The 23,320-nt window shown below is 43.8% G+C and overlaps 1 protein-coding gene across 3 annotated transcripts in view; it reads right to left on the reverse strand.

Annotated features, from left to right (window-relative positions):
• Positions 1 to 4,803: 4,803 nt before the first annotated feature.
• The window catches only part of LOC143923812 (protein mono-ADP-ribosyltransferase PARP15-like), an 85,725-nt gene continuing 67,208 nt past the window's right edge, over positions 4,804 to 23,320 (reverse strand). For all 3 annotated transcript variants that reach the window (XM_077447724.1, XM_077447722.1, XM_077447723.1), the window contains 2 exons: positions 19,460 to 19,634; positions 4,804 to 5,640 (listed from right to left, as the gene is read on the reverse strand). In XM_077447724.1, the coding sequence (XP_077303850.1) occupies positions 5,348 to 5,640; positions 19,460 to 19,634 (468 nt within the window). In that variant the 3' untranslated portion in view covers positions 4,804 to 5,347. The remainder of the gene's footprint in view (positions 5,641 to 19,459; positions 19,635 to 23,320) is intronic.

The raw sequence follows: 23,320 nt of genomic DNA on the forward strand, positions 1-23,320 counted from the left end.
ATAGCACAAAACCCCCCAAAATGACCCCATTTTGGAAAGTAGACACCCCAAGCTATTTACTGAGAGGCATGTTGAGTCCATGGAATATTTTATATTTTGCCACAAGTTGCGGGAATATTACAAACTTTTTTTTTTTGCACAAAGTTGTCACTAAATGATATATTGCTCACACATGCTATGGGCATATGTGAAATGACACCCCAAAATACATTCTGCTGCTTCTCCTGAGTACAGGGATACCACACGTGTGGGACTTTTTGGGAGCCTAGCCGCGTACGGGACCCCGAAATCCAAGCACCGCCTTCAGGATTTCTAAGGGCATACATTTTTTATTTTACTCCTCACTACCTATCACTACCTATCACAGTTTTGAAGGCCATAAAATGCCAAGATGGCACAAAACCTCCCCAAATGACCCCATTTTGGAAAGTAGACACCCCAAGCTATTTGCTGAGGGCCATGTTGAGCCCATTGAATATTTTTTTTTTTTGTCCTAAGGGATTGAATAATGACAAAAAAATAAAAATATTTTACAAAAAGTTGTCATTAAATGATATATTGCTCACACATGCCATGGTTATATGTGGAATTGCACCCCAAAATATATTCCGCTACTTCTCCCGAGTATGGGGATACCACATGTGTGGGACTTTTTGGGAGTTTAGTCGTGCACGGCACCCCGAAAACCAATCACCACCTTCAGGATTTCTAAGGGTGCAAATTTTTGATTTCACACTCCTCACTACCTATCACAGTTTCGAAGGCCATAAAATGCCAAAATAGCACAAAACCCCCCAAAATTACCCCATTTTGGAAAGTAGACACCCCAAGCTATTTACTGAGAGGCATGTTGAGTCCATGGAATATTTTATATTTTGCCACAAGTTGCGGGAATATTACAAACTTTTTTTTTTTTTTGCACAAAGTTGTCACTAAATGATATATTGCTCACACATGCTATGGGCATAAGTCAAATTACACCCCAAAATAAATTCTGCTGCTTCTCCTGAGTACGGGGATACCACATGTGGGGGACTTTTTGGGAGCCTAGCCACGTACGGGACCCCGAAAACCAAGCACTGCCTTCCGGATTTAAATATAAAATGCTACCAAAAAAACTGTTAGCGATGGCAGGGATCAGGCCTGACTCTGCGATCGCTGCAGTTATGTGTTTAGTGTTTTGTAAGTGACAGTGATCGATCGATACTGCACTTGGGTGGGCTGGGCGGAGGGGCAAAACGCAGGTGCTAGCAGGTATCTGGGCTGATCCCGCTAACAATGCGTTTTTTTTGGAACCCTAAACTGCTGGGGACGCTAGTATAGATCTGATCAGATCAGATATTGATCTGTTCAGATTCTATACCACTACGGGAGGTTTATGCTTTGCGTGTGGGTGTTAGCGGTACTGGCACTAACCTAGCGCTGCCTGGGGCGACGCAGACCCTGACCCTAAAACCTAATTGATATCACCCGCCGGATGATCAGGGGGTTAAACCTTTATTGGGTAATAAATGGTGGGTGCCCTGATGCTATAAAAAACAAACTAACCAGAGTCCCTGGCGCTATATAAAAACCTGACGGGGAACCTAATTAACTAACTGGCTAACCAGCGTCACCAGTGACACTTATACTGTGATCGCTGGTGAAAGGGTTAACTAGGGGGAATCAGGGGGTTAAAACCATTATTGGGTAGTATATGGGGGTACCTAATGCTATAAAAACCTGGCGGTGAACCTAAAAAAATAACTAGCTACCTAACGACACTAGCGATACTAATGCAGCGATCAGAAAAACGATCGCCTAGTGACACTGGCAAAAGGGGGTGAAAGGGTTAACTAGGGGCAATCAGGGGGTTAAAACCATTATTGGGTAGTGTATCGGGGTACCTAGCGCTATAAAAACCTGGCGGTGAACCTAAAAAAATAACTAGCTACCTAGCGACACTAGCGACACTAATGCAGCGATCAGAAAAATGATCGCTTAGTGACACTGGCAAAAGGGGGTGAAAGGGTTAACTAGCAGCAATCAGGGGGTTAAAACCATTATTGGGTAGTATATCGGGGTACCTAGCGCTATAAAAACCTGGCGGTGAACCTAAAAAAATAACTAGCTACCTAGCGACACTAGCGACACTAATGCAGCGATCAGAAAAATTATCGCTTAGTGACACTGGCAAAAGGGGGTGAAAGGGTTAACTAGCGGCAATCAGGGGGTTAAAACCATTATTGGGTAGTATATCGGGGTACCTAGCGCTATAAAAACCTGGCGGTGAACCTAAAAAAATAACTAGCTACCTAGCGACAGTAACAACACTAATGCAGCGATCAGAAAAATGATCGCTTAGTGACAGTGGCAAAAGGGGGTGAAAGGGTTAACTAGCGGCAATCAGGGGGTTAAAACCATTATTGGGTAGTATATCGGGGTACCTAGCGCTATAAAAACCTGGCGGTGAACCTAAAAAAATAACTAGCTACCTAGCGACACTAATGCAGTGATCAGAAAAATTATCGCTTAGTGACACTGGCAAAAGGGGGTGAAAGGGTTAACTAGCGGGAATCAGGGGGTTAAAACCATTATTGGGTAGTATATCGGGGTACCTAGCGCTATAAAAACCTGGCGGTGAACCTAAAAAAATAACTAGCTACCTAGCGACACTAGCGACACATGCAGCGATCAGAAAAATGATCGCTTAGTGACACTGGCAAAAGGGGGTGAAAGGGTTAACTCTAGGGGCAATCAGGGGGTTAAATCTTTATTGGGGGGTGATAGGGGGGCTACCCTGGACCTAACACTAACTGCCCTGACAGTTTTTACTGTCACAACTGACACTGAATATAGTGATCAGTAAAGAAATGATCACTGCAATCAGTGACACTGTGACTGGGGGGGAGGGGGGCGGGGGGGGAGATCGGGGGGCGATCGGGGGGGGATCGGGGGGGGGTTTGTGTGCCTGTGTGTACCTACATGTCAGTGTAGTGTTGGTGCACACTTACTATTAGTCTTCTCCTCGTAGTCCGGTCAAAAAGACTGCCCCGAGGAGAATGACATCACTTCCTCCTTCCTGTGTAAACAATACACAGTGGGAGGAAGTTCGTCATTGGCCAGGAGCGATCCAGAGGGGGTGGCCAGAAACCAACGGCCATCCCCTCATCACGGATCGCTCCTGGAGGGAAACGGACCGCCGTATCCAGCGGGAGGGGGTCCAATCGGACCCCCCACCCGCTGGAAGGCAGGCACGTACATCTACGTGCTTGTGCCTGCCTGTGCCATTGTAATGACGTACAATGACAATACGGCGGTCCTTAAGTGGTTAAGGTAAAAAAAAATCTGAGCGGGAGCCATTGGCTTCTGCAGCTGTCAATCAGTGAGGAGGAAGTGGGGGGTGCGAGCCATCAGCGCTGGCAAGGTACACAAGAAGAGGAGGACCAGGGCTCCTCTGTGCAAAATTATTGCACAGAGCAGGTAAGTTTGATATGCTTGTTATTTAAAAAAAAGTGAGCCTGTAGAATGACTTTAATCTGTCCGTAGATGGTGCCAAGTTAGTGAATGATCATACTGTTCAGACACACTGGGGTTGACTTACTAAAACTCAGTGGAAGCTGGTGCTCAAATTTTTTTTAGGGGAGGGGGGGTGCATACCCATCCGTACTCTGCATGCCCATCCGTACTCTGCATACTCATCCGTACTCTGCATACTCATCCGTACTCTGCATACCCACCCATACCCATCCATACCCATCCGTACTCTGCATACCCATCCATCCATACTCTGCATACCCATCCATCCATACTCTGCATACCCATCCATAGTCTGCATACCCATCCATAGTCTGCATACCCATCCATCCATACTCTGCATACCCATCCATACTCTGCATACCCATCCATGCTCTGCATACACATCCATACTCCATGAGATAGGCTGTCAGTACTTCAGGTGTGATCAATCTTCAGAGATTGGCACCATAGCTTGTGGACTCTATAACTTTCACAAAGACCAAATAATATACACTGATTTGGGTTATTTTTACCAAAGATGTGTAGTGGTATAAATTTTGGACAAAATATATGAAGAAAAATTACTAATTTGCAAAATTTTATAACAGAAACTAAGAAAAATGCATTTTTGTTCTACAGAATTTTCGATATTTTTTCTTTTATAGTGCAAAAAATTTAAAACCCAGCAGTGATTAAATACCACCAAAAAGCTCTATTTGTGTGAAAAGGTACAAAAATAGGCACAGTGTTGCATGACTGAGTAATTGTCATTCAAAATGTGAGAGCACCGAAAGCTGAAAATTGGTCTGGTTATTAAGGGGGTTTAAGTGCCCAGTGGTCAAGTGGTTAATCAGTACAGTTTTCGTCCGAAAATACAATACAAATACATGATATCACGTCTGAATTTTTATTCTGTTGTATGAGAATTTTCATACTTTTTAAACTTATTTGTTTTCGATATGGCGTTTAGAAGGCAAAAAAAAAAAACAAGAAAAAAAAAAACTAGGTTTAAGATTGTATTTTTTTTTTTACTGGATTTTACCATCATTGAGCACACCTTTTATTCCCTACTTTTAGTTTTTGTTTTTATCTGGACTCAGTAGTTCTCATTGTATTCCTTATTAGTGAAGCACATTTACAAAAGTAAATACTTGAATAACCACAGACTAGTCACAAGTTTACTTCATGCAATATATATAAAAATAACTAGCAAATAATGTGTTATAGTTTAGTGTATCAATCTTAATGTACTACTGTAAAGCTCTATGGCATATGATGGGATTATACAAATTGAAGGCAATAACATTTGATTTAAATGCCCTTTATTTACTGGAATGATTGCTTCAAAAAGTTAAAGTTTAAAAAATAGAGTAGATAAACTAAAGCTAAAAGGCAGATGTCATGGAGTTAAAAATCTGACAATACAACTATACAAATCATTCTGAAGGTATTTGTCACTGAAAAGCATATCTTCCTGTGATTGGCAGTGAACATGTATTGCAGTATGAAAAACTTGGACCATATTCAGTATGGTTAAAATGTAACTAATTGGTGCCTTAAACAAATGTATAGATAAAATGTACTAAATGAAATATACAGTATTGGCTGCCATTGCTGGCCTCTTTTAAAAATGCAAGTCACATGGCTGTCTCTGGCTTCTGTACTTTATAAATCATTGTTCCCTAAACCAGTACATGGTATGTGAAGTCAAAACTCCAGCCAGACAACTAGCATGTTCAAAAGTGAAGTTTGGTGAAGTTCTTCCATAAAGTCAGGGCCTTCTGGAAGATACTGTATCACCCTGGTATAATAGTGTTGGCAGTTTCCTTTAGCAAAGCTCTAGGAATCACTAGCAGGATTTGAAGGTGATCAGGTATTCGGGGTAGGCGTAGTCATCATGGAACACCACAAAGTACGTTGTTGCTGTCATATTATCTGCCACGGAATCATAGCGGTCACCACTGGGGTCATTACTGAGGTGGGGAGGCTCTTTTAACTTGTAGGTGCCTTGACAATATTTTCCAGTTATCACTGCAGCTTGGTAGACATACTTGTGCCCATTACTGTCTGGAGTAGAATAGGTGTTGCCACAAGAGTAATTTGACCGAACAGCGAAGTATGTGCCATATCCTTTGGCTGTTCCTGTAAGATGTAAAATAAACTGGTTACACCACCAGCTACTATGAAATATATGTGCTATATACTGTACTTTTGAATGTATCTAAACCTAGGAAGAAAAAATTAAACATTGCAACTTACCAGTTCTTAGATTTGGTGTCTGTATTAATTTTCTTTTCCTTCCATTATTTTCTCCGGATAATCCTGCCAGTAACAAACTTCCTATACTAGGGTGACAACACTCACCATACAGCATCTGTGGAAGAGCAGCGTTGCCATCCTAGTTTAAGAAGTGTGTTAGGACAACAAAGCACCTCCCCTATCTTTATAACATAGAAAGATTTATGGACTTGACTCCCCCATGCTCCTTTGTATGCACAGAGCTGAAGAAAGTATTTATAAAATTTGCCTTCTCTTTGTTCCCAGTCACCCCATCTAGATTATTTTGTGAAGGATCTACATGCTCAGACCTGACATTTTTACTATTAATATATTTGAAGATTTTTTTGAGGTTTGTCCTACTATCTTTTGCAATCTGTCATTCGCTGTGGATTTTTGCATCTTTCATTTCCTTTTAACATATTCTGTTATTCTTTGAAACATTTAAACGATGATAGTGTTCCTTCATTTTCATATTTTTTAAAAGCTATTTTCTTATTATTTATAGCTTTTTTTTAATTTTGGCCGTGAGCCACATAGGTTTTATTTAGGGATGCACCGAATGGGTTTTTTGGTGGCGAAACCGATACCGAAAATGAAAAATACACTAGGCCGAGAACCGAAACCGATACCGAAACAGCACCGATACCGAAAATGACTGTTTTAAAAAAATATTTTTATACAGGAGGTGGCCAGAGACTGGGGACATGGTACAGGAGGTGGTCAGAGACTGGGGACATGGTACAGGAGGTGGTCAGAGATTGGGGACATGGTTCAGGAGATGGTCAAAGACTGGGGACATGGTTCAGGAGATGGTCAGAGACTGGGGACATGGTTCAGGAGGTGGTCAGAGACTGGCGACATGGTTCAGGAGGTGGTCAGAGACTGGCGACATGGTTCAGGAGGTGGTCAGAGACTGGCGACATGGTACAAGAGGTGGTCAGAGACTGGCGACATGGTACAAGAGGTGGTCAGAGACTGGCGTCATGATAAAAGAGATAAGTGTGGTGTCCCCTTGTGCAGCCAGTGTGGTGTCCCCTCGTGTAGCCAGTGTGGTGTCCCCTCGTGCAGCCAGTGTGTTGTGTTGTCCCCTCGTGCAGCCAGTGATGCCCCCGTGCAGCCAGTGATGCAGCAAAGAGAGAGGAGAGCCGCCTCTGCCGTCTGGTTCAATAGAGTGCCGGGAACATCACGGCTTTAATTTCAATAGCTGTGTGTTCCCCCGTCGCACGCCGTCACATACAGCCCCTCCCCCTTGTCCGGGGAACTGTGATAGACAGATCCCCCGTCCAATCTGGCATCACTGGCTGCACGAGGGGACACCACACTGGCTGCACGAGGGGACAACTCAACACACTGGCTGCACGAGGGGACACCACACTGGCTGCACAAGGGGACACCAATCTGGACGGGTGATCTGTCTATCAAAGTTCCCCGAATAAGGGGGAGGGGCTGTATGCGACGGCGCGCGACGGGGGAACACACAGCTATTGAAATTAAAGCTGTGATGTTCCCGGCGCTCTATTGAACCAGGCGGCGGAGGCGGCTCTCCTGCGCTATACACCTCCCGTGATATGCGGCACCAGGGGCGGGGCCAGTGCTCCGCCCCCACCCAGGCCCCGCCCCATTTTCGGCTCAATTATCGGCCTTTTTTCCTTTCGGCAAATTGCCAAAAGGGCCATTTTCGGCCGAAATGTTTCGGCGGCCCAAATTTCGGTGCATCCCTAGTTTTATTTGTAACCGTTTAAACTTATTGCCCATGGGAATATACTTTGCAGTGAGTTCACACACAGTCGCTTTGAAGAATTCCCATTTTTGTTCTGTTCGTCAATGCCAATATTCCCTTAGGCTGCATTCACACCTGAGCGTAGCGTTTTCAAGCTTTTTTTGCGGCGTTTATTGTGGCTTTTTTACCACGATTTTGTGCAGGGCAAAAGGTCACCAATGTTAGAAGAAGAAAAACGCCCAAATCTGCTCAATTCGAGCGACAAAAAAGGGTCCGGAACTTGTTTGAGCTTCAGGCGTTCGGCTTCAGGCGACATGTAGTGGAGATGTGAACCATCTCCATTGAGAATAATAGAATTTTTCCCCTCCAGCGTTTTGTAGATTCAGGTTCCAAGCTACAAAACGCTCAGGTGTGAATGGGGTCTTAGTCTTACAGAGCAGTCCTCATCCTTGAAAAATGTGCTCTCCAGTAACGTGCACGAGAGCAGAGGCTCTCTCGGCTCTCTCTATCCTCAGCTCAGAATCAGCAGAGGGAACCATTGGCTTCTGCAGCTGTCAAAGACAACCAGTGAGGAGGGTGTTCTGTTGTTCAGAGGTGAACTGGGCAGTGAGATAACATTGCAGAGTGCACAAGATGGTGCTGGCTTTCTGGCTATTTTTTGCATTTATTGAACAGATATAACAAAATGCATTCAATGGTATATTTAAAAGGGGGAGCAAATAACAGAACTTCATTGTTAGGCTTTACTTTATGAAACGTAACCTCTTGCTACCCTTAGCACGTATCCATAAATCTTTGAGTAGCGATGGTTATACCAGGCCCATGGCTGCAGACCCCAGTATCTTTTTTTTCAGCTGTCGATGCTGAATAATGTAGAAGTGATTCTAGTGGCTAAATAGCAGATGGATCACTTTTACATGTGGGGGAAGGTGGTTCCCCCTCCACCTGCCTTTCCGTGCTCTCCAGTTCCACTGGGGAGTCCAGGACTGAAGTTCCCTGATCATCTCTATGGTCTAATAAACTGGAAGTGATGAGGATTTTGTCACTTCCTGTTTCCCCGTTCGGCTTGTGAAAGGATCTGATTAAACCGATCAGATGCTTGAGGAGCAGAGGAGAGATCTGGGCTCTAATAGAACCCAGATATCGCAGTAAAGAGTACCTGTCATGGCCCATGCCATCACAAGGGATGTTGTTTATAAAGTTGATAAAAAATAAATAAAGAGACAGTGTAAAAAAAGTAAGTAAAATAAATAATAAAAAAAAGATATAAAGAGCCCTCCCCACCTCCTCTATGCTCATGCACAAAGGAAAACACAAATGTACAGTAGGTCCAAAACACGTGTGAATGGTGAACCACAAATGTGGGACATCTTCATGAATGTTATAGCAAGAGAAATAATTCTAATGCCAGACCTGTGTAACTCTAAACTGATAACCTGTAAAGGCATTTAAAGCATCGTCTAGGTCGTAATTTTTCGCCATTCAATGGGCGTGGACAAAGCGTGACATGTTTTAGGTATTTATTTACTCGGAGTAACATCATCTTTTATATTTTACCAAAAAATTGTGTAATTATGTTGTATTTTTGTGCATTAAAATTCAATATAGTGTATTTTTTCCTAAAATGTGCATTTAAAAAACCGCTGTGCAAACATAAAAATTGCAACACCCGGCATTTTATTCTCCAGGACCTCTGCTTAAAAAAAACCCGATATAAATGTTTGAGGCTGCAGATATTAATTCAGTGTGAACAAGCTAAAAGCAAACTTTGTATTACATTGATCCAGACACAGGCAGACCTCAAAAAATGTATTTTATCTTGTTATTAACTTGCTGAAAGTCACATTTTTTGGGACAGATTACCTTTTAACCACTTTCAGACCGGACCATTTTGCTGGTAAATGACCAGAGGTCTTTTTACAATTTGGCACTGCGCTGCTTTAACTGGTAATTGCGCGGTCATGCAATGTTGTACCCATACAAAATTTGCGTCCTTTTCTTCCCACAAATAGAGCTTTCTTTTGATGGTATTTGATTGCCTCTGCGATTTTTATTTTTTGCGATATAAATGGAAAAAGACCGCAAATTTTGAAAAAAAATGATATTTTCTACTTTTTGTTATTAGAAAAATCCAATAAACTAAATTTTAGTCATACATTTAGGCCAAAATGTATTCAGCCACATGTCTTTGGTAAAAAAAAGTCAATAACTGTATATTTATTGGTTTGCGCAAAAGTTGTCACATCTACAAACTAAGGTACGTTTTCTGGAATTTACGCAGCTTTTAGTTTACGACTGCCTATCTCATTTCTTGAGGTGCTAAAATGGCAGGGCAGTACAAAACCCCCCCAAATGACCCCATTTTGGAAAGTAGACCCCCTAAGGAAATTGATAAGTGGCATGTTGAGCCCATTGAATATTTTATTTTTTTGCCTCAAGCGATTGAATAATGACAAAAAAAAAATTTTTTATTTTTTTTTTTACACAAAGTTGTCACTAAATGATATATTGCTCACACATGCTATGGGCATATGTGAAATGACACCCCAAAATAAATTCTGCTGCTTCTCCTGAGTATGGGGATACCACACGTGTGGGATTTTTTGGGAGCCTAGCCACGTACGGGGCCCCGAAAGCCAAGAACCGCCTTCAGGTTTTCTAAGGGCGTAAATATTTGACTTCACTCCTCACTACCTATTACAGTTTTGAAGGCCATAAAATGCCAAGATGGCACAAAACCCCCACAAATGACCCCATTTTAGAAAGTAGACACCCCAAGCTATTTGCTGAGAGGCATGTTGAGTCCATGGAATATTTTATATTTTGCCACAAGTTGCGGGAAAATTACAAACTTTAATTTTTTTTTATTTTTTTTTCACAAAGTTGTCACTAAATGATATATTGCTCACACATGCCATGGGCATATGTGAAATGACACCCCAAAATAAATTCTGCTGCTTCTTCTGAGTACGGGGATACCACATGTGTGGGATTTTTTGGGAGCCTAGCCGCGTACGGGGCCCAGGAAAGCCAAGAACCGCCTTCAGGTTTTCTAAGGGCGTAAATATTTGACTTCACTCCTCACTACCTATTACAGTTTTGAAGGCCATAAAATGCCAAGATGGCACAAAACCCCCACAAATGACCCCATTTTAGAAAGTAGACACCCCAAGCTATTTGCTGAGAGGCATGTTGAGTCCATGGAATATTTTATATTTTGCCACAAGTTGCGGGAAAATTACAAACTTTAATTTTTTTTTTATTTTTTTTTCACAAAGTTGTCACTAAATGATATATTGCTCACACATGCCATGGGCATATGTGAAATGACACCCCAAAAAAAATTCTGCTGCTTCTCCTGAGTACGGGGATACCACATGTGTGGGATTTTTTGGGAGCCTAGCCGCGTACGGGGCCCCGAAAGCCAAGAACCGCCTTCAGGTTTTCTAAGGGCGTAAATATTTGACTTCACTCCTCACTACCTATTACAGTTTTGAAGGCCATAAAATGCCAAGATGGCACAAAACCCCCACAAATGACCCCATTTTAGAAAGTAGACACCCCAAGCTATTTGCTGAGAGGCATGTTGAGTCCATGGAATATTTTATATTTTGCCCCAAGTTGCAGGAAAATTACAAACTTTTTATTTTATTTTATTTTTTCACAAAGTTGTCACTAAATGATATATTGCTCACGCATGCCATGGGCATATGTGAAATGACACCCCAAAATAAATTGCTGCTTCTCCTGAGTACGGGGATACCACATATGTGGGACTTTTTGGGAGCCTAGCCGTATACGGGGCCCCGAAAACCAAGCACCGCCTTCAGGCTTTCTAAGGACATTACAGTTTCGAAGGCCATAAAATGCCAAGATGGCACAAACCCCCCCCCCAAATGACCCCATTTTGGAAAGTAGACACCCCTAAATTTAGGGGTACACTAGTGGGACTAGGTAATAAATGGCGGGTGCCCTGAAACTATAAAAAAATAACTAACCAACCAGCGTCACCTGTAACCGTTATATGGTGATCACTGGTGAAAGGGTTAACTAGGGGGCAATCAGGGGGCTTTATGCGGTAGTATATGGGGGTCCCTGGCGCTATAAAAAGCTGCGGCGAACCTAAATACCTACCTGCCTAACTAGCGTCACCTGTGACACTAATACAGCGATCAGAAAAATGATCGCTTATTAGGCTGGGTTCACACTGGAGCGATGCAGGAACGCCACGAATCCGCGGCGGGTTCCCGCATCGCATGCCTCCCGGCGGCAGTTCACACTGCCCTATGCGAACTGCTGGGAGTGTCAGTGAAATGTTAATGACACCCCCAGATCAGTTCGCATATCGCAGTGCGATCTGCAAACTCGGATCGCATGGTGTGAACACCCATGCGATCCGATTCTGCTGCGGACCAAAAAAAGGGTCCCGTGCGAGTTTGCGGCGGGTGCGACACGAATTCAGCCATACTATCTGTATGGCTGAACTCGAATCGCACAGAGATCGGATGTGATTTGCACTGCAGTGCGGTGCGAATCACATCCGTTCTCAAACCGCTGCAATGTGAACCCAGCCTTAGTGACACTGGCGACGGGGGGTGATCACGGGGTTAAACCTTTATTGGGGGGGTTAGGGGGGTACATTAGAACTAAAGGGGGCTAACCCTAACTGCCCTAACAGTTATTACAGTCACAAATGACACCAATGCAAAAAAAAAAAAATGCAATTGGTGTCACTGTGACTGGGGGGGCAGGGGTAATTGGGGGGGTAATCGGGGGGTAAAGGGGGGGTGTGAGTGTGCCTGGCATGTTCTACTGTATGTGTGGTGTGTTGGTGCAACTCACCGATGCTCTCTCCTCGGTGCCGGAACGAAAAATACCGACACGGAGGAGAGAATACATCACTTCCTCTCCTGTGTTTACATTACAGGAGAGGAAGTGATGTCACGGAGGATTTTCATTTGTCGGGAGCGATCGCGAGGGGGTGGCCATGAATGAATGGCCGTCCCCTCGTCCGGGATCGCTCCCGAACGAATACCGACCGCCGCAGGCACCGGGGGGGGCCCGATCGGGCCCCCCACCCGCGGGAAGGCAGGGACTTACATATACGCCCTTATGCCTGCCCGTGCCATTCTGCCGACGTATATCGTCGTGCGGCGGTCGGCAAGTGGTTAAGTGAACAGTTCTTGATTTTTTTTTAGTTATTTATATGTTTTATTATTATTACAGTGTTTGCTTATAATTATTATCGCATACTTGCTCTTCCATATTTTTGCCATGGCATTGAATATATACAGCATCTCACTAAAGTGAGTACACCCCTCACATTTTGTGTAAATATTTTATTATATATTTTCATGTGACAACACTAAATAAATTACACTTTGCTACAATGTAAATTAGTGATTGTACAGCTTGTATAAAAGGGTAAATTTGCTGTCCCCTCAAAATAACTCAACACACGGCCATTAACCACTTGCCGCCCGCCCTATTACAAATTGACGGCGGCAAAGTGGTTTCATAATCCTGACCGGACGTCATATGACGTCCTCCGGATTATGAGCCGCTGCGCGCCCCCGGGGGCGTGCATCGCGGCGATCGTTGTTGCGGGGTGTCAGTCTGACACCCGGCAACTACGATCTCGGTAAAGAGTCTCCGACGGAGACTCTTTACCACGTGATCAGCCGTGTCCAATCACGGCTGATCACAGTGTAAATGGGAAGAGTCGGTGATCGGCTTTTCCTCACTCGCGTCTGTCAGACGGAGGAGAGCCGATCGGCTGCTCCTCTGACAGGGGGGGCTGTGCTGATCGATTATCAGCATACCCCCCCCCCCCCGAGGATGCCCACACTGGACCACCAGGGACGCCACAAGACCACCAGGGAAAAGGTAATCCTCACTAGACCACCAGGGATGCCAATAGTCAGCACAATGGATGCCAATCAGTGCCCATAATGGATGCCAATCAGTGCCCACAATGGGCATCACTGATTGGCATGCATTATTGTTTGGCACTGATTGGCATCCATTAGTATAGTATAACACCAATGCCGTCTATGAGTGCCCACCTGTGCCGCCTATGAGTGCCCACCTGTTATGAGTGCCCACCTGTGCCGCCTATGAGTGCCCACCTGTGCCGTCTATGAGTGCCCACCTGTGCCGCCTATGAGTGCCCACCTGTTATGAGTGCCCACCTGTGCCGCCTATGAGTGCCCACCTGTGCCGCCTATGAGTGCCCACCTGTGCCGCCTATCAGTGCCCACCCATGCCCATCTGTGCCGCCTATCCATGCCCATCTGTGCTGCCTATCCATGCCCATCTGTGCTGCCTATCCATGCCCATCTCTGCCGCCCATCCATGCCAATTTGTGCCAGCTATCAGTGTCAATTTGTGCCACCTATCAGTGTCCATCCGTGTCGCCCATCCGTGCCGCCTATCAGTGCCGCCTATCAGTGCCGCCTATCAGTGTCCATCAATGCCACCTCATCAGTGCCACTTCATTGGTGCCCATCAGTGCCGCCTTATCAGTGCCCATCAGTGTAGCCCCATCAGTGCCCATCAGTGAAGGAGAAAACGTACTTATTTACAAAGTTTTGAAACTGAAACAAAAAAAAACATAATTTTTTTCAAAATTTTCGGTATTTTTTTATTTGTAGCGCAAAAAATAAAAACCGTAGAGGTGTTCAAATACCCCCAAAAGAAAGCTCTATTTGTGGGAAAAAAATGATAAAAATTTCGTTTGGGTACAGTGTAGCATGACTGCGCAATTGTCATTCAAAGTGCGACAACACTGAAAGCTCAAAATTGGTCTGGGCAGGAAGGTGTTTAAGTGCCCTGTATTGAAGTGGTTAATGTCTAAACTGCTGGCAACAAAAGTGAGTACATTCCTAAGGGAAAATTTCCAAATTGGACCCAGTTAGCCATTTTCCCTTCTCGGTGTCATGTGACTCGTTAGTGTTACAAGGTCTCAGGTGTGAATGGGGAGAAGGTGTGTTAAATTTGGTGTTATTGCTCTCAATCTCTCATACTGGTCACTGGAAGTTCAACATTTTCAACATGGCACCTCAGGGCAACAGAGAACTCTCTGAGGATCTGAAAAAAAAAAAAAAGAATTGTTGCTCTACATGAAGATGGCCTAGGCTATAAGAAGTTGAGTACACATGCTCAGCGTCATATGCAGAGGATGTCTTTGGGAAATAGACATATGAGTGCTGCCAGCATTGCTGCAGAGGTTGAAGGGGTGAGGGGTCAGCCTGTCAGTGCTTAGACCATACACCACACACTGCATCAGATTGGTCTGCATGTCTGTCATCCCAGAAGAAAGCCTCTTCTAAAGATGACTTACAAGAAAGCCCACAAACAGTTTACTGAAGACAAGTAGACTAAGGACATGGATTACTGAAACCATGTCCTGTGGTCTGATGAGACCAAGATAAATGTATTTGGTTCAGATGGTGTCAAGTGTGTGTCGCGGCAACCAGGTGAGGAGTACAAAGACAAAAATGTGTCTTACCTACAGCCAAGCATGGTGGTGGGAGTGTCATGGTCAAGGGCTTCATGAGTGTGGCTGGCACTGGGGAACTACTGTTTATTGAGGGAACCATGAATGCCAGCATGTACTGTGACATAATGCAGCAGAGCATGATCCTCTCCCTTTGGAGACTGGGCCACAGGTCAGTATTCCAACATAACAAGCCCAAACACACCTCCAAGATGACAACTGCCTTGCTAAAGAAGTTGAGGATAAAGGTGGTGGACTGGCTAAGCATGTCTCCAGACCTAAACACTATTGAGCATCTGTGGGGCATCCTACAACAGAACGTGGAGGAGCACAAGGTCTCTAACATCCACCAGCTCCGTGATGTCATGAAGGAGTGGAAGAGGACTCCAGTGACAACCTGTGAAGCTCTGGTGAACTCCATACCCAAGAGGGTTAAGGCAGTGCTGGAAAATAATGGTGGCCACACACAATATTGACATTTTGGGCCCAATATGGACATTTTCACTTCGGGGTGTACTCACTTTTGTGAGATACTGTACGTATACATTATCCACTACTATAGCCTAAATGCAGGTCACAAACGCAGTGCCCTTACCTGCACAGAATTTCAGTGTACAAAACGACCATGCGGTCTGGTTGCAGTGCGGCACAAAAGTGCATACACTTCTAGGGTGTGATGTGGTGCGATTTGAGCCTATTCAAAATCAGTGGGCTCAAATTGCACCGCACTGAATCTCATGTGAATTGAATGAGAATGTGGTGCAGTTGCTGTGCAATTGATTACAAAAAGTTCATAGTGTGAACCGAGCCTAATGAAGCCCTACCTAGCAGTTGAAACCTGACAGGGGTTTTAATCCTTCAAAATAGCACATGCACTTTAAGGAGTACATCTGTTGGGATAAGCTACAAGCTATAAACCTCATAGAGAATGTTTTAATGGGTCAAACTAAAGACTTGCATTGTAGGATGAAGCCATAAGGCACAACCACTGGGCTCCACTGCAAAGTAGGAAACAGATCCTGCATTTGTAATCAGCAAATATGGATGATGTACATACACTATATTACCAAAAGTATTTTGATGCCTGACTTTACACGCACATGAACTTTGCTGGCATCCCAGTCTTAGTCTGTAGGGTTCAATATTAAGTTTTTTTTAACCAAAATCCCTGTGTCCCTGGGTCCAGGACATGTCCCACTGCTGGTTTCTGGAATTTTTGGTCCAGCACCTGACTGTAGATGCTTGCTGGAAATGTTAACAAGATGGCCGGGGGCGAGGGCAGTAATTGCATGCAAGAGTGTCTTATCCCTGCATGCATTTCCTCCTGCAAGTGTGCATGTACATAACTGACCAAGTAAGTCTGCTGGGCTTTGTTATGAAAATCATGAGATTAGAGTTCGGAGATCTGAGGAGGAGAATGGAACCTGTGGAATAACGAGCAAAGGAAAAAGATTCTTTGAAACAGTGTCAGAACATCCAGGTTAGGGATGAGCCGAACACCCCTTGGTTCGGTTTGCATCAGAACTTTCAAACGGACCGTAAATTTGTACGAACGTTAGAAACCCATTGAAGTCTACGAGACTCGAACGTTCGAAATAAAAAGTGCTAATTTTAATGGCTAATATGCAAGATACTGTCCTAAAAAGGGTTTGGGGACCTGGCTCCTGCCCCAGGGGACATGGGTCAATGCCTAAAATGTTTTTAAAAATGGCCGTTTTGGCGGGAGCACTGATTTGAATGATGATTAAAGTGAAAAAAAAGTGAAAAATTCCTTTAAATATCGTGCCTGGGGGGTGTCTATAGTATGCCTGTGAAGTGCCATGCGTTTCCCGTGTTCAAAACAGTCCCTGCACAAAATGACATTTAATGGAAAAAAAGTCATTTCAAACTGCTTGCGTCTGTATCTGGTTCCAGCAATATGGATGAAAATCATTCAGAAAAATGGCATGGGTAGCCCCCCCCTGCCCATTACGGATATTAAGGGGAACCCCGTACCCATATTAAAAAAAGGAAAGACGTGGGGCCCCCAGGCCCTATATACTCAGAACAGCAGTATACAGGCGGTGCAAACAAGACAGGGACTGTGTAGGTTTGTTGAGTTAAGTAGAATCTATTTGTAATTTTGAACTGGTATATTTTTAAAGTGTAGCTCCAGTCAAAAAATAAATTTTTAAGCTTTTTGGAAAACATAGGGAAGGGTTATCGCCCCTGTATAATTTGTTTTGCCGTCCATCCTTTTTCATCTCACTTCCTGTTGTCTCCTTCCGTTTGCAAGTAGGAGACGTTTGTAAGTTGGATGTTTGAAAGTAGGGGCCTGCCCTATATGCTCTGCAGAAATGGCGGAACAAGGTGTTGGTGTTGCCACAACATTGTAAACCCTCAAAGTGACTCTTGGTGGGCGCTGGAGCACCCTGCTGTGAACGATTATATCAAGAATTGTAATTACATGCCATTGTTGAACAGTGGTAGAAAAATTGGGCCTTTGGTGGTTGTGGTGCTGGTGCCACAACACTATAAGTCCTCACAGTTACTCTCGGTGGGCACAGGAATGGGCCCGGCTGTGAAATATTATATCAAGAATTGTAATTACATGCCCCTGTTAAACAGGGGCTGAAAAATTGGGCCTTAGGCACTAGTGCTGGTGCCACAACACTGCAACCTCTCCCATATACTCTAGTTGTAGTACAGGAATGAGCCTGGCTGCAAAGCATTGCATCAAAAATTTTAATTAAATGCCCCTGTTAAACAGGGGCTGAAAAATTGGGCCTTAGGCACTGGTGCAACCTCTCCCATATACTCTAGTTGTAGTGCAGGAATGAGCCCTGCTGCAAAGCATTGCATCAAAAATTGTAATTAAACGCCCCTGTTAAACAGGGGCTGAAAAATTGGGCTGGTGGCATCACCTAGAACCAAAAATGTTCTTCCAACATATCAGAGGAAGAGGAAGAGGATAGACAATCAACACAAAAGGACAGTCACTCAGCATCAGCATAGGCAGACTTGAAGGGATGTGATATTTCAAAAAAAAATTATTCGGTTACATCAGCTTCAGGTGCTTGGTAGCTGTGGGTGATCCAAGACTGATTCATCTTTATGAAGGTCAGTCGATCAACCGAGTCGGTGGACAGGCACACCCTGTGATCAGTAACAAAGCCACCAGCAGCACTGAAGGTGCGTTCCGAAAGAACACTGGATGCAGAACAGGACAGTAGCTCAATTGCATACTGTGCAAGCTCTGGCCAGTGATCCATCCTCAAGACCCAGTAAGCCAGAGGATTTTCGGTGGGAAAGGTGACCTAGTCTGACCTTGCCCCTAGGTATTCCTGCACCCTGTAAATCAGACGCTGGCGATGGTTGCTGGAACCGATCATACCTTGGGGCTGCGGACTAAAAAATTGTCACCAGACACCAACACACTACACAAGGTCGCCGCGCTGGCGGCCTTATATAGTGTGGGGCGTGTACTAAACAGCCTGAGCTATGATTGGCCACAGGCATCCTGCCTGTGGCCAATCATGGCTCTCCTCGCTGCTGGCGCTGTGATTGGCCAAGCATGCGGGGTCACAGTGCATGCTTGGCCAATCATGAGCCAGCAATGCACTGCGATGGCGCAGTGCATTGTGGGCCATGAGCGCCACAAGAATTTGGCGTGAACAGCCCATAACGTTCGGTATTCGCCGAACGTGCGAACAGCTAATATTCGAGTTGAACGTATGTTCGACTTGAACACAAAGCTCATCCCTAATCCAGGTCATGGGTGGGGGGCAGAAGGCAGTAGGAGCACATTTTGGATATGAAGGGATATGAAGGGAGGAAAGAAGTCATTGGTACTGGATTGAATCTTAGATGAACAGAGAGGAAGTAGATGTGCAGTGAGAGAAATGAAAGTGACTGGGAATACTCGCCTTGTAAAACAACCAATTTGGTTTAAAATAGAAATGAAAGGCAAAACATTTGTGTATAGATATAAAAAAAAAAAAACAACAAACATTATAAATACCTTTTTTCCCCCTTTGTTATAAGTGATAATTTTTCCTCTCCGCTGTTTTTCTTCTGCAAAAAAAGCTAGGGGAGGAGAAACCATAGCACACTGAACCTTCCATTGAATGGCTGTGCAGAGAGTGGGTGTCAGGACAAGTCTGGTCATCGGAGGATAGCAGGTTGTGTTCCCAGCAAAGATGGAGAACTCACCACAATGTGTTCTCCTGCTTAGTGTGGACAGTTTCTAATAGGAAAGAAAGGGGACTGGCAGGAACACCAGGGATATCACACAAGGGAAGCGATACAAAGAGAACAGGATACATTTTCATACATGGTACAGCAAGAAAATATCATGAATGTGAAATGTTGTGTTTCCATATTCTTTAAGTTGGTGGGTTTTTATTGTAGTTTAGAAGGAAAAAATGGCAGGAGGAGCAGTTGGGTGGTACGCTTCTGTGTCTCATCTGAAATGATTGTCTTACCGTGCACTCCACTGTAACTGCGATTGAAGCCTCCTTGGTTAATGTTTTTGATGTTATCAAATGCTGTACCATGATAAAGGTGACGTATATTGCGCTTTCCTGGATTTTTTCGATCCACGGCCATTTTGTTAATCCAGAAGCTCTGCCACAGTCTCGTGTGCTGAATCCTTGCAATCTGAAAACAGAGAAAAAAAAAGTTTATTTTTTCTCTCTTTTTTAGGATTTTTTATTTGATTAATGTCTTGTACGCACGGTCGGACATTCCGACAACAAAATCCGTCAGATTTTTTACAACGGATTTTGTCCTAAACTTGTGTTGCATACACACGGTCGGACAAAGTTGTCGGAAAATCCGATCTTTCGGAATGTGATGACATTCGTTCATTATGACAGGACTACGTTGAGGCTACTAGCTTTGGTCTCGTAATTTGATCTGAGCATGCGTGGCACTTTGTCTGCTCGGAATTCTCTACAAGCGATCGGAAAAAGTCAGATCGGATTTTGTTGTCGGAAAATTCGAGATCCTGCTTTCAAATTTTTTCCTTCGGAATATCCAACAGAAAAAGTCAGATAGAGCCCACACACACAATCGCATTTTCCGACAATATATAACGATCGGACCTTTCAGTCTGAATTTCCGACCGTGTGTACAAGGCATAAGAGTTCCCATTCTCATAAGCAATGAAAGAATAATTCTATGTTGCCGTTTTCTTGTGTTATCACTGGAGACACAGAACATAAACTGCTAGAAGCAGGCAGCCTGTATAAGTTTATTTAGATCCTGTCCAACCTCCTAGCACATGAGATTAGACACCGAATTGTGGAAAGCAGAATGCACAATGGAGAAGGATCCCCGATGCCTTCCTTGCTCTCACTCTTGGTCTGTAGGTAAGTTGTTCTGTACCCTACTAATCAGAAAATTGGTTTAACCACTTTAATACCTTGCTATAGCCGAAAGACGGCTACAGCGCGGCTATTTCATTCTCAGGGCACGCATTGGGCTTGCTCTATCATTGTTGTGTCCCTCAAACACAGATCAAGGTAGAGAGCCAATTACACCAGCCCCTTACCATGTGATCACCTGTGTCCAATCACAGCTGATCACATGTAAACAGACTTGCTGGTTATCGGCAGGCTTTTTCTTGCACGCTGTGTTTATGTGAGAAAAGTATTGGCGATATATGGCAAGCCTATCAGTAGATTGTTTACACCAGGGGTGTCCAACCTTCTTAAGAGCGAAGGCCACTTAAGCAACTTGGTAACCAGTCATGGGCCACAATGGGTGGATGACAGGTCACGGCTACTCTATAGGCCCTCCAATCCGATCCACCTAGATGGAAGGGGGCGAACTCCCTTCTAGTTTTTTTATCGGATTTTTAGGAATGGATTGGAGGCAGGTAAACGGACAAAAGTCTGTTTACATCTACCGCTCTGTAGAGGTAAATTGAGGGTCCGATTGGGTAGGACCGATTGTGTGAAAAGGGACTAAACTGCTTTAACACTGATGATTACCCACACGGGTACAGCGTAGTGCACCTGTGTCTATCCTGTGGGTTAACTGAACTTTCCATAGACTCTGCCGTGGCAAAAGCCAGCGCTGTACAGGAAGCTTCGGCTTCTGGGCTCTGCTCTGCAGCCGTTTTCTTCCTCTACCACCAGCTTCATTCACAACACTGATGATGTGGTGTGACGGGTCGGCAACCTGCAATCTGGGCTTGCTAACCTGCCATTCCAGAGCAGGAGGTCGTGGGCCACATCAAAGGGCTCTGCAGGCCACTGGTTGGCCACCCCTGGTTTACACTAATAATCAGGGTATCTGTGCCGCCTCATCAGTGAAGAAGAAAAATTACTTATTTGCTAAATTTTATAACAGAAAACAAGAAAAAGAAAAACGTTTGTTTAGCAAAAAATAAAAATCCCAGTGGTGGTTAAATACCACAAATGGAAAGCTCTCTCTCCAAAAAAAACAATGATGACATTTATTATGGGTACAGTGTTGCATGAAAGCACAATTGTCATTCAAAGTGTGAGAGCACTGAAAGCTGAAAATTGTCCTGGGCAGGAAGGGAGTGAAAGTGCTCGGTATGGAAGTGGTTAAAAAAATCACTCATAAAAATTAATTTTGTATTAATCTCCTTAATATATGCTTTGAAAATTGTCCAGAATGCATGTTCATACATAATCATAACTTGTCTGGATTTCTAGTTTATGCTGTTACTTGCAAGTCAGACATTTTAACATGCAAATATTCAGGAGAATTAAAAAGTTTATACCCCATACACATTCCAACCACAAAATCCGTCAGATTTTTTCCAACGGATTTAGGCCGAAACTTGTGTTGCATACACACGGTCAGACAAATTTGTCGGAAAATCCGATCGTTCGGAACGAGGTGACGTAAACATTGTACACCGGGACTACGTAGAGGCCAGTAGCCAATAGCTTTCGTCTCCAAATTTTTTCTGAGCATGCGTGCTGAGCAAGTACTTTGTGCATCGGAATTCTCTACACGCAATCGTAAAAAGTCAGATCGGATTTTGTTGTTGGAAAATTTTAGATCCAGCTCTCAAACTTTTTCCATTGGAAATTCAGATGCAACTAAATAAAGTCTCTGTCTATTCACACGGTAGCCATCCACTCAGTATGTTTTTTTTTTTTTTTTTTAAACGTCTGAAAAAATTAACCTGTCCCTTGCCCATTCTGAACCTCACTCTCCTAAACAGCTTGAAACTTTGGCAAATCCTTCACATCTGACTTTGCCTGCATCGCCCACCATGAGCTTTGGTTTCTTCTGCCAGCCCCAACATGACATAGGGATTAAGGGGTTGATTTACTAAAGGCAAATCCACTTTGCACTACAAGTGCACTTGGTATTGCAGTCGCTGTAGATCTGAGGGGGACATGCAAGGAAAATTAAAAACAGCATTTTTGCTTGTACACAATTGGATGATAAAATCAGCAGAGCTTCCACTCATTTCAGAGCTTCCCCTCAGATCTACAGTGACTGCTCTTCCAAGTGCACTTGTAGTGCAAAGTGGAGTTGCCTTTAGTAAATCAAGTCTTCATTTCAACTTGCGACTCCAAATTTGCACATTTTAGAGTGCATGACCCTACAACATCGGATGAGCTTGAAGTCCATCTTGGTATCGGTATCGCTGTGATCATCTGCGGAGATCGATCAATCACTGAGGGTCCTGGATATATACATACCAAGGCTTTAATTGACCTGTGGGGGCCTTTATATGAGGCGAGAGGCTTGAGGGTAATGAGTGGTGCACCACGGATGGTGATATCTATCGGATGAAGTGGATTTCTGCACTTTGGTCTTTTTATATGAACGGTCACTTGGAGATCTGTCTCTTTTTCTGACTTTTTATTACACTACCAGCACTTTTAGAACACTGTTGCACATTATTGCTTTATTTGAACTTTATTAGAAATACCTGTTATTATGAATGTTTAATATTATAAATCATGTTGAAGATTTATTGCACTTGATTATTCAGCACATCATTTTTAGCATGGTTTTGGAAGTATTCATTGTTTATTTGTGTATATTCTAATCATGAATGTTTACTATTATTTTACTGTATTTTAGATTATCAGCACCTGATCAATTTAGCACATCATCATTAGCATGGTCCTGGAAGTGTTAAGTGTGTTTATCACACTTTGTTGATTTATTTATTATTTATTTTTAGTTAACACCACATTTATTTTTTCTGTGTGGGAACACTTTTGTATGTTGGCAGCTTCTCTCATCCTAAGCCCTTGTACACACGGTTGGAGATTCCGTCGGAATGTGTCATATCGGACCGTTTTGTCGGATATTCCGACTGTGTGTGGTATGCATCGGACTGT

Source organism: Lithobates pipiens, unplaced genomic scaffold, assembly GCF_037356315.1.
Source record: "Lithobates pipiens isolate NorthernLeopardFrog02 unplaced genomic scaffold, aLitPip1_a1.2 Scaffold_22, whole genome shotgun sequence".
Lineage (NCBI taxonomy): Eukaryota > Metazoa > Chordata > Amphibia > Anura > Ranidae > Lithobates > Lithobates pipiens.